Genomic DNA, 13153 nt, shown 5'->3' on the forward strand with positions numbered 1-13153 from the left:
GTAACAGGTGCCAAAACTGTTTGCATGCTTCTGCTTGTGCAAGAGGTTGTACATACTCATCAATAAGGAGCATTGGATTTACTTTCACATTCCCATGAGCTGACTTTGATTTAGAGAGCGCTTAGAAATGTTTCTTTGAGGGAACTTCAACAGTTTTGGACTATAATTATGGGAATTACAGTCCAAAAAGTGCTTGTTTCAAGGGATAGATTTACATTGTAAGCCTGATGACAGACATGTCCTGTTTCACTGTGGTTATTTGGAAAATACTTCTTTTTTCAGAGCATGGCAATAATACTAGTACTTAGTAATGAAAAACAATGGCACAGAGAAATGTGGTATATGTGCTACTTGCAGTGCTTGGGACATCCAAGTTGGTGTGCAAATACTTCATAGATGTTACACTTTCATGTCTATGAAAACCAAGACTATAGTTTAACAGATTGTACTTGTTTTTCAGCAAACCAATCACCTTCGAAAAACTGCACCCATGCCTATCTCTCTCCATTTCCTCTACTACGAGATGAGAACAACTCAACTGCCTATAATTCTGCAATTAGTAAGTATTTTCTTGTTCAATGGTTTGTGAGTAGGACTATTTGTTCCATAACACCCATGTCTGCTATTGAAAGTATGTTTCTGGCCTAGATCCAGCCAGTGGAGGCTGGATCTACACTGCCCTCTAATCCAGTTTCAGAATGTGGATTAACTGCATTCATTTGGTATAACCCAGTCAGGCCCATAGCCAGGATCTTGATTCGGGGGGGGGGGGGGGGGGGGGCTGAGTCTAGGTGAGGGAGGATCTACCCTAGCAAACCTTTCGTATCTTATCCCAATACCCCCATGCATATGGGATATATTGAGCATGGTGATATGATCATGATATGAATAAACATAACAGTTTAAATAATAAATGTAATAATAATAAATTCTTGCGGACCGCCTGAACCCAGTTCAATGCAGTTAATCCACATTCTGAAACTAGATTATAAGGCAGTTATATTTTCCCCCAAACTTTGAAGGTTTTGTTCAGATCTTGGAAAGATAACTTTTTTGCACCCAGGCTCCAACCAGCATAACCAAAGTTCCCTGGCAGAAAAGCTTGAGGAGTTGTAATTCAGAAAGATTACTTTTCCAAGCTCTGTTCCTGTTACATGGGAACAGGTTTTTGTATTAGCTAATGCCAACACGACACTTCTGCAAATGAAGTGTGGAATGTCACTTCTAAATTCAACCTTGTCCTTTCAATCCACACATTATGAACATGTGAGACCAATGGCAACAATGTGACACAAAAACATGTGGTGACACCTCAGCTAAGGCCCCATCTACACTGCCATATAATGGAGTTTGAAACTCCCAAAGAGATTAGCTTGGGTGGGGGGGAGGCTTTTTTTTAAAAAAAATAAAAAATATCCCCTCTGGCACCACAAATGTATTTAAAATATGAAAAGGCACAGAATGTAATTATGACCAAAATGTTCATAAAGATTATAATGGCAAAATGGTAGAAAAAAGTGCTTTCAGAAACCTTTGTTTCATTGAGTCATAATCTATCAATGCCATGAGTTCTTTTTACAGTACTGTTGATATTTTCTTAAATCTGTAAATGAAATGATTATATCTTGCTACCAACACATTCCCTTTTCAAAATATCCAGATCTCCCAGCTTTGTCATGAAAACGTTCAATTAATGTAATTTGATTTGGATTTTACACACATGCATTGTGCTGTTTCAAATTGAATTAAAATTCTCTAAAACTTCTGATTTGAATATAGATATCTAAGCTTTCTTGTTTATAATGAAGTGCATCTATCCAGTTATAGCTTATCCCAAATTTAAACAAACCAAATTCTTCATGAGGAGAATTACAGTTTTGGAGATTTCCCAGGCATAGTCAAGCCCTGCAGTTACACTGAAACTTTAGTAATAACATATGATTGCATTATCTTTGATTTTAAAAGATCTTTCTTCAATAATAACGTGATAAATTGGAAATTAGCTGTGCGACTGTTCTATCTTTCTGAAATTTCTTGTGTGCAACCATTCTAAACAGTCCTACTGCTCCAATAGAAAATAAAATGGAAAACGTGTTAGTTTTTCAGGTTAATAATGGCATCTTGCAGCATACCTCTTTTTTGGGGGGCGGGGGGGATCTGTTGAATGCCATGGGACTCAATTCTGAGTATACATATATGGATCACGGGGGTTAATAATCTCTGGAAAGCAGCCAGATTCTGACATATTCATCTTCAGTTTCTTCATGTGGACTAATTTTATTGTAATTAGTAATTTTAAGATCTTCATTACAAAGTGCAATATGATGAAATAATATTCACATTTAAATGACAGTTTCCCATGGAATATTAAAAATGTGTCCTTCTAGATTATTTTTTAATGTGCCGCCACTGAGAGTTATCTCACAGTAAAGAAGTTGTGAAATAATTATTACAGGATAATTGGTATAATAGAAGTATTTTCCTTTGGGTACTTGTCTTTTCTTGTCTGTGTCCTCAGCTACCCATTTCGCAGTGTAGTACCTATGTAGTTTGTAATACAAAAAGTGTGTGGTAAAGCATTTGTCAGTCTTACTTACAATGCCTGTGCACTACAATTTATACATATTCCAAGTATGAAGTGCATTACATTTATTAGTGTATTTGTCATTGCATGATTGGCATTCCATTGCTCTCCTGAATATCTCCAGTTACATCCTTTTATTCTAGCTACTAGATAAAAGCTTAATAACCACAAATGGTTATGAAACATAGTCTCCACAAAGCTAGATCTTATGCATTGTATTTCATGACATTAAGGTCCACTGAGTTCAAAGAGGTTTACTCTCAAGTAAATGTAGATAAGATTGCAGTTCTTATCAGGTATAATTCATCATACATACCGTACATGGTGGGCTCACGCAGCTTTGATAAAACAGAAACTTGAAACAAGGATTTTCTTCCAAAGTTGATATACAAACTGATTTTGGACTGGAACTGTTCCTAACAATAGGAACTACAAAGACAAGTATCCACTGTTATAGTAATACAGAATTTCTTTGAATGTCATTAAATCCATATTTAGTTCAATGCATCAGTATGATGCAATGCATCAATATGATATTAGGAACTGTTCCTAACAATAGGAACTACAAAGATAAGTGTCCACTGTTGTAGTAATAAAGAATTTTTTGACTGTCATTAAACCTATATTTAGTTCAATGCATCAATATGAATACAAAAACAAATCAAACCATTGCTATACAGTAAAACAAAGGACTGTTACATTCACAGTAAAAAGAATATTTTTCTCTCAAAAGATGAATTGACTCTTCTCATACACAATAATTGTTTTTTTTACTAGGAAATAGTAGACTCCAAATTCACAGGAACCACAGCCAACAACACTTGACAGGTCTCAGCTGAAATCAAGATCATTATATATTCTTAAATTTGGTCCTTTCATGATTTGTGCTTGTCTGAGCTATATATTAAATAGCCATATCTCAAATGGTATATCTGCAAATGGGAAGATAACAAATGTGTTAAAGACTGTGGATTGTATCTAGTGGTAATTTTGCCTTGCTGCAAGGCTAAGAAACAGTGGTTTAGGAGCTGCATTCAGGAACCATTGGGCATTTCCAACATTTATGTCCCATTGGTTTGTTTTAGATCTAGGAAAAGCCTGTTATATGATTGAAAATGACCTGTTGTAAAAACAAAACACAGAGAGAGGCAAAAATATGCTAAAAATGACCACACATCCCATGGAGACATTTGTTGGCAAAACATTATATTAAATCATGGGGCGGGTAGACGGGTGGCAGGGTGCTACGCCAAAGTCCTAGGGGGATCCATCAGAGTGAAAACCTTTGGAAAGCACACAGAAACTCAGAATGAAATTGAAACCAGATTGTGAACAGGTTGACTACAGGGAGCAGACAACTTGTTTGTTGCAACAGGCTCCGTTGTGTTTCTGAGCACGATTCAAAATACCGATTTTGACCTATAAAGCACTACATGGTTTGGATAAAGATTATCTGAAGGACCGTATTTTGCTTCATCGGACCATTAGAGCTCTAAAATCATAGGCAAGCCTTTCTTTCAGTCTAACTGTCCATTCAGGACCAAACCATTTCCAAGTGTTTTGTATAACAACATTGATAGAATAATAGAATTAGAAAACACCACAAAGATTGTCTAGTCCAAACCATTCTGCCATGCAGGAATATATAAGCAAAGCATCCCTGACAGATGTCCATCCAATCTCTGCTTAAAAAATTCCACAGGAGGAGAATTTACGGCACTTCAAAGCAGCATATTCTATTGTCTAACAGTGATTACATGTCCAAGACTCTGGAGCTTCAAAAAACAAACTAATTTCAGCTTCAATATGATACTCCATGTTCAATATGATAGCTCACTGCAATATATTGTTGCTAGGAAAATTCCTTCTGCTGTTTCCCAAGACATATTAAAAGTACTTCTCAGTTTGAAGGGAACAGGGAAGCATCAAGATGGTGATAGTATATGAGGCTATCCTTACTAAACAAAATGCCCTAGCACTTCGGCCAGGGAAGCCCTGGCTTCACTCTATCATTGGGTGCACACTAAGAAGACTTGTGAAGTTCTGGGTTCATGCCTACCTCTACAAACCTTGAGCATACATAAGAGAGCAATCACCACATTTTGCCAAATGACATGGGACTATAATTCAGGATTTTTCTTAATCTTTCAAGTCCACTGATTCCATGAATGGCATTAGCAAGCCATTTTATTTTTAGCTGCAGCAAGTGCTATGACATATTGAAGAAGAATCTTGTGGGGCTACGGTATGGGAACTATTCTCAGTTATCCTGTTGCAACAACACAGGGTTGTCAAACTTAAAATGCAGAACTTAGTTCAGTGACTATTCAATCTGTTTATACTTTACTACTTTGAAAATATCCTGCATATAAAGATGACATAGTTTATATACCTTGTAAGTATTGCATCTAACCTCATGTTTATGCAGTCATCTAATAGATAAATAGCTTAATTTCCACATACACATGTGAGTAGACATGGAGTATTTATGGCATCAGTTAAGTTTACTTGCACACTCCAAGGTCTCGGAATGAATAACAATATGCTGTTTAATTCTTTTTCTCTTTCACTGTTCTTGCTCACCAAAAGATTGTTCAAATGAACATGTCACATGCCACTCTTTGTAAACCGAGATTTAGCTGCTTCTTCTCCATTATGTCATTTTATTTTTTAAAAAATAATATCATGATGGAATTGTAACAGTCAAACAGTAAGAAGTTAAAAGTAGCATTATTGTATTATTTTTTCATCTGAGGCAGTTGACTTAGGCCATGTCCACACCAGCAAAAGAAAGTGGACTAATCCCAAAGTCTGTCAGTTGAGGTAACCTACTTTAACCTACCTGTGGTAAACAAATTAATCCAGTTTGACCCGAATAAAAAAACACAGTGAAAGGTCCAAATCATTCAGGAAGATCTTTCCCCGTGTTTCACTATGCGGGATCCAAGATTGCATCTCCATAACCATCCCTCTTCCTGGATGAAGGCAATCTGAGGAGTGATGGCAGTGCCTTTCTGCTCCTAGGCACCCCCATTCCCCCACTCTCCAAATTTACAGAAAATCATCCTTTACTGTTGCTGCTGGATCTGTATTTCCTGATTCTGCATCATGCAGGAGGCAACAGAGCTTTGGATTGGGAAGGGGGCTTACTCTTCCTAGGCTGTGTTGCTTTCTGCATAATGCAGAATCAGGAAGTCTAGACTTTCTGTAGTTTTGGGGGCAAATGGGGACACGGGGGGGGGGGGGGGGGTAGGAAACCCAGCCCATGCCTAGCTCTGCCAAACCTGCTTTGGCACAGCCGAGCTGGCTGGCTGGTCTCCTACTTTGGATTAGGAGACCAGCCTACTCAGTATAGATGCAACACAGCTCAAAATCTGCATTTTTTATTCTCGCTCCAGCCACATTTTACACCAGTGTGGTACAGCCCTCAGTCCCTAAGTGCTACAAAATGCCTTTGCCTACTATTTTTCCATGTTCAAGTGTCACTGAGTTTTTTTAATGCAATCCTTTGCATGACTACCTAGAAATAAATTCTCTTTGAGTTTCACTGAACTTAGTATTTATCTTAGTATTTATCTGATTGCAGCTGAAATCTTTTTAATTTATGGCATTTCAGCTTTATTTTGCTCACTGATATTATTAAAATGAGCTAATGCAAATCAAACACGTTGTGTATCAGGAAAAAATGTAGGGCAGTCTTGAGAGTTCATTTAGTGGACAAGATATATTCTAGGTTGATGTGGGAAAGTTGAAGGTTTCGATTATGGCTGTTGATGGCACAGCACAGTTAATTGTAAAAACAAAGGCGGCTTGAATGTAATAGTCTTTTTTTTTGTTATGTGACTTCAAATTATTTCCAACTAATAGGGATTGTAAAGTGAACCTATTAATGGGTTTTTTAAAGTAAGGTTTGTTCAGACATTGTTCACCTTTGCCTCTCTCTGAGGATAAGATAGTGTGACTTCCCAAAGGTCACTGAATGGGTTTTCATGGCTAAGGTGGGATTCAACTCCTGGAGGATATCTACATTAACCACTTAGGTTGTATTAGGGCTGGATCAGCTCAGTGGTGGCCAAATGTTTCATGGAGTTCATCTGGGATTGATTCCTTTCATTCCTCCCCATCCCTTGTTACCTCATCTCCCCATGAGATGTTCCTGCAGGTGACGACTGACAGAAGAACCTGTTTCGCAGCTTAGATTGCCATGACATGGAGGACAGAAGGGGGTGATAAGGGTGACCGTCTACAGCCACTGAACCATGAGAGGGAGAACGGTGCCACTGGATGGTCAGGACACCCTTCTGCCTCTTCAGTAGCTTAGAAAGGGCCTGTGTGACCCATACCATGGCTGATCTGGTGTATATCACACTGGTTTATCGGATTCGTATAGACCTGCCTCTGGTCTTCAGAGGCTCAAATCAATAAAAAATAGGGATATATAGATTATCCCTATGCATCCCCAAAAATGAAAAAAAAAATCATCAAATAAAAAGGTGAGAGAAGACATACATTTACCTAAAAGGTGCACATGCAAATTTACATGCAAATGAATTTAGAAATAATTTTCCTTATTTAGGTAAACATTTGGAAACTGTTTTATATACTGTAATTAGTTTTTTGTTTTACTTCTATATGGTTTTAAAACTATATTTTTAGATGAAAATATTTTAGTGTTTTAATTCTGTAGACAGTTTAATAATATTTTAAATCTTAGCTTTTGGTATGTTTTCCACAACACATGACTTCACTTATATCTCATTTTATTCTATAAGCCACCTTGAGGCCCACTCTTGGAAGGAAGGTGGATCAGAAGTACAATGACACCATATTAACGGCAGTCTCCGAGGATGTAGCATGAGCATCTGCTTGTCCTATTTTGATGGATTCTTTTCAAGTGGTTCAGCCTGAGGACGTGGACAATGTGCTTGGAGAGGTGAGGGTGACCACATTCATCCTAGACCCCTTCCCATCCTGGCTGGTGAGAGAAGCCAGAGGGGGATTGGCCGAGTAGGTGAAGGTGGTGGTGAATGCCTCCATTCGGGAAGGCATTTTTCCAGCGAGCCTTAAACTGGATGTGATCAAATCGCTGTTGAAAAAGCCATCACTGGCTCCCACTTAATTGGACAGCTATTGGCCTATTTCCAATCTCCCCTTTTTGGGCAAGGTCATGGAATGTGTAGTGGCCACACAACTCCAGGCATTCTTGGTAAACACAGATTTTCTGGATCCGGCGCAGTCTGATTTCAGGCCAGGGCATGGTACTGAGATAGCCTTGGTTGCCTTAGTCGATGATCTACCCCGGGAACTGGACAGGGGGAGTGTGTCCCTGCTGGTTCTGCGGGACCTCTCAGTGGCCTTCCATACTGTTGATCACGTTATCCTTCTGGAATGCCTTGCCGGGATGGGGCTTGGAGGTACTGTCTTACAGTGACAGTCTTTCCTGGAGGGTCGTTCCCAGAGGGTGTCACTGGGGGACACCTGCTTGGACCCACAACCATTGTCTTGTGGGGTCCCACAGGGGTCAGTACTGTCCCCCGTTTTGTTCAACATATACATAAAGTCGCTGGGAGAGATCATCCGGAGTTTCGGGGTGCGGTGTCATCTGTATGCAGATGATGTCCAGCTCTGTCACTCCTTTCCACCTGTCACTAAGGAGGCTGTTCAGGTCCTGAACCGGTGTCTGGCCACTGTGTTGGACTGGATGAGGGCGAACAAATTGAAATTGAATCTAGACAAAACAGAGGTCCTCCTGGTCAGTCGCAGGGCCGAACAGGGTATAGGGTTACAGCCTGTGTTGGACGGGGTCACAGGTCTCGGCGGTGGCCAGGGGAGCATTTGCACAACTAAGACTTGTGCACCAGCTGCGCCTGTACCTTGGGAAATCTGACTTGGCCACGGTGGTCCACGCTCTGGTTACATCCCGTTTAGACTACTGCAACGCTCTCTACGTGGGACTGCCTTTGAAGATGGCCCAGAAGCTTCAATTAGTACAATGGGTAGCAGCCAGATTAATAACTGGGGTGGCTTACAGGGAACGTACTACCCCCCTGTTAAGCCATCTCCACTGGCTGCCGATATGCTACCAAGCCCAATTCAAAGTCCTGGTTTTGATTTATAAAGCCCTAAACGGTTCTGGCCCAATCTACTTGTCTGAACGTATCTCTTCCTATGAGTCAGCAAGATCCTTAAGATAATCTGGAGAGGCCCTGCTCTCGGTCCCGCCTGCCTCGCAAACATGGCTGGTGGGAACGAGGGACAGGGCCTTCTTGGTGGTGGCTCCCCGGCTGTGGAACACCCTCCCTAGAGATATTAGACAAGTTCCAACTCTTTTGGGCTTTAGAAGAGCCCTAAAAACATGGCTATGTGCCCAGGCTTTTAACGCATAAACGATAAAGATGACACAGACTGACTTATGGATAAAGCACGAGGTTTTTGGATGAACGGATCTGAGCATACATATTTTTAATTTATATACTGTAATTTTATACTGTATTTAATAGTTTTAACTGATTTTATGTATTGTTAATTGTTTTGTATAGGCATCTAATTGTGCCAGTGTTTTAATCCACCCTGAGTCCCTTCGGGTGGGAAGGGTGGGATATAAATATTGGAAATAAAATAAAATAAATGATTGATGCAATACAATACAATACCTCACAATCTCCAAGGATGCCTGCCATAGATGTGGGCGAAACATCAGGAGAGAATGTTTCTGGAACATGGCCATACAGCCCGAAACACTCACCCAATGATAAGCATAATATAATAGTATAAGCATAATAAAAGTTTGAGAGAGTGTGAAAAAGAATGAGAAAGAGATAACCTGCATATGTGTTGGTTGTCTCACTACTATGTTTTTGGGTAACTTGAAAGCCTCTGCTGTTCATTGTGATGGTTCTTTATCTTTAAAGCAGACTTGAATGGGAAATAGCTACACACAGAACGCTGTCTTGGTAGTCCTTCTACCAGGGATTTTATGTGAAATTGGACATCAAGTTATCCCATCAACATTTAGTACATAAATAAATTCTGAACTTAATTCATATTTTGACACAGCACAGAACTTTTGAAATCAATGAGGACTTAAAGTTAGTGATGCAAAATTCATCATACCTTTTCAGAATCATAAGACTGAATGAGTGGTATATATTGGCATTACTCAATATTTTCATGAAGGTGCTTTTTCTTCAACTACTCTAGGTATCTTCTTGTTAAACTTCAGTTATTATTTATGACATATGACCTGCATTTCTGAATTGTCTTCTGTCTATAGGAGAATCTATAACAACTCGTAATGTGTTGGGCAAGTGGAATTAATATTCCTCCTTTTAAAATTTCAGAAATGAATTCATTTCCACCATGACCATGGTCTTTGTAAAGTGTATCTGGAAATAGATGTGTAATTAGCCAGCTAAATGATTGTTATGAACATTTATTTGGGGAGGGGGAGCACCATATGTCACAAAGCTCTCAGTCCATTTATCACCAGCTGCTTCCATTAATTCTGCATTGCTTGCCCTTGGCTCAATGAGATTCTGTATTTTTACATTTTGATTTGAATAATATACAAAGAACTTTACTGTGAGAATGGCTTCAATGATAGGCAAATTTCACTTGCTCCTTTATAAATTTTTGCCTTTTTGTTTGTCAGGAACGAGTTTTGTTTTCAAAACCATATATACGTTTATTTTGTGAACTTCATACATTTTCACAAAGGGCTTACTTATTATTTTAAGGGGTGAGATTATGATGACTTATTTTGGCTCTGTCCTAGGAATTGCCTTCCTTACATTCATTCTTGTCTCTGTTACTACTTTGGTAAAATCAGTCTTATCTACTGAAACCATATAATTATCTTGAAGAATCTTGGCCACAGTTCAGCACACTATTTTATGAACTATTTCCATTGACCAAGTAAATGAATTTATTAACCACACATGCACACTGGAAATGCCAAGCAAGAGGGCTTCATAGCACTCTAACGTACACTATTATAACCTAAGATTATCAGATAAGGTTTGGCATTCAAGCCTAATGAAGGACATATGGTGTTCTGAGATTATTGTTAAATAGGAAGCTGTTTTGGAATAAATGTTGGGCTTGCTAATGAGAAAAATGAAAGGGTGGGTCTATAAAATTGCCTTTTGCCCTTAAGGATGGTTTAAGGGGGAAAAATAATAGCCTTTTTTGTGTTTCTCCCCCATCTTTTGGTGACATCTAGTCTATCGTGGTTTCTGGTCAGTCCTTCTGCTTCTGGGAGTAGTCACTGTGATCGTCGCTAGCTTCTTCATCATTTGTGCTGCCCCATTTGGAAGCCATGTGCTGTACAAAACAGGGGGAGGCTTTTTCATCGCTGCTGGTAAGTGTCCTGTTGAAGTCTCAGTTGTACAAGCCCTTTATAAAATCATAAAATTGTATCCACCTAGAGTTGCCAGACTAAAAGCTGAAGAAGGCTCCTGTTCCTTTAACCATTGAGTCAAAGAAGAAAAATTGTGTATGTGCCTTCATGTCTCCTGTTGACATAGGGCAACCCCATGGGAATCATGGAGTTTTCTTGGGCAAGAAATACTCAGAGATGGCCTTGCCAGTTCCTTCCTCTAAAACAGTGGTTCTCAGTTGGAGTCCCCAGATGTTTTTGGCCTTCAACTCCCAGAAATCCTTACAGCTGGTTAACTGGCTGGGATTTCTGGGAGTTGTAGGCCAAAAAAATCTGGGGATCCAAGGTTGAGAACCACTGCTCTAACATATAGCCTACAGTACCTTGTATTTGATATCGTTTTCCATCCAAGAACAGGAGCTATGCCCAGTTTTAGCTCTGGCACCTCCATGTCCACCATAATTGTTATATTGTATTTTTTTTAAAAAAAAGATATACACTTTGGAAGAATTTTGAGAGCTGGTATTTTCTTGGTAAATAACTCCAGACAAATCCACAACCTCTGAGAATGTTATCTGCACCAGCCACATTGGAACAAAAGCTTTTGATTGATAATTCTCCAATTGTTCATTTCAACTGGTCTTAAGCTGGGCAAATTCTAGGTGGAATGTACTCAATGATATACATTACACTTTTGTTTAGGTTAAGGCAAGGCATACTTCAAAAATAAGCATATCAGACAACTAATGAATTACATACATACATACCTATCACCATCCCTATCACAATATGCTAAAGATATCCTATGATGATACCACATCATCTCAAAATTTCTTATGAAGATTGCAGCTCCATTAGACTGTTTTTGTTTGTATGTTTGTTTGGGTTTTTTGTCATGTGCTTTCACTTGACTCTGATTTATAATGACTGGGACAGAAGATTTTCCTGGTAAGATTAAATGTCTTCCTGTCAGGTTGAGAGAGTATGATCTACCTAAGGTCACTCAGGTTTCCGTGGTTGAGCTGATATTTCTATCCTGAATGGTTTGAGTGCTGAGACTTTGCTGTTATTAATAATATAATGCAGAAAGGAAAAAAAGTGTTATTAGTATTCCCAGTGGTGGTGAATAGATAAATAGATAGATGATATAAAATATAAAAAGAGATAATTCAACAATCTGAAACCTCTCACTCTCATAGTCCTATTGGTTATCTGTGCCTCTTCAATTATTGTTTTACATCACAAAGGAAGCTGAGCTTGGATCTGGAGTATCTGGACTAAAAATTGCCCTTGATCATGAATCTTCACTGTTTTGCCTTGTGGACATGTCATCTGATTCATTTCCTTCAATAAAATATTGACTATATTGAACTACTGGCTATCATAGTCATCAATCACTTTGCAGACTACACATAAACATCTGTGCCTTAGAGAAATTGTGAAGAACATTCTGAGTGTAATATGGCTTTACCTTCCTAGAAACATGTAACAGATGGTATTTATGGCCACCATTTTAATGTGTATATTCCAAAAACTGACCCATAATTTGGCCAGAGGAGGGTCAGTAGTAGCTCATCACTGAAGCAGTTCAAAACTGTTTAAAGTTTGCTGATTATCACTCCCAGTTGGTATTCATCCCTCTCAAAGAGGCAATGTTTAGAGTTATAATCTTGTGATAACCTTTATAGTGACGTTTTTGTTTGGGAGGATCCTAGGTAAAGTCCCTACACTAGCACCCAAATGCTCCCTGCTTCCACTGTAATGTTGCCAGATTAGAGACATTCCTCTTGTGTATGAGTCCATACCAAGATGAAGCAATTATTCACCAGCTTCAGTGCAGTGACACTGTGAGCATGCAGAGAGACTGCATTTTGAAAATGAAAATGCTAATCACACATTTTAACCCTCTGGAATCTCAATGGGACATTTTACCCCTCAAAATATTGTTCTGTCCTGCAGAATGTACACAATTAAAAAAATGTTGGCTTCTCCATGGGATTGCCACCTCTATAGTGTTAAAAAAAACTCTCCCCGTTTCAATGACTTGCCACATACAGGCTCCTCCTTCTATAAACAATCAAAAGTCTGGAGGGAAAATGTTCCATCACATCTGTTGTCGCCCCTCCCCCCGCCCAAACAAGATATTTTCTTTTCCTAGCCAATATGATATATAGATACAAATATATGTTTTT

At 39.0% G+C, this 13153-nt stretch overlaps 1 protein-coding gene across 3 annotated transcripts in view; it reads left to right on the forward strand.

Moving 5' to 3' along the window:
- tmem182 (transmembrane protein 182) overlaps positions 1-13153 on the forward strand; it is a 50492-nt gene that overhangs the window by 2387 nt on the left and 34952 nt on the right. For all 3 annotated transcript variants that reach the window (XM_008116136.3, XM_003224284.4, XM_062975398.1), the window contains exons 3-4: positions 461-559; positions 10806-10943. In XM_008116136.3, the coding sequence (XP_008114343.1) occupies positions 461-559; positions 10806-10943 (237 nt within the window). The remainder of the gene's footprint in view (positions 1-460; positions 560-10805; positions 10944-13153) is intronic.

Source organism: Anolis carolinensis, chromosome 3, assembly GCF_035594765.1.
Source record: "Anolis carolinensis isolate JA03-04 chromosome 3, rAnoCar3.1.pri, whole genome shotgun sequence".
NCBI lineage: Eukaryota > Metazoa > Chordata > Lepidosauria > Squamata > Dactyloidae > Anolis > Anolis carolinensis.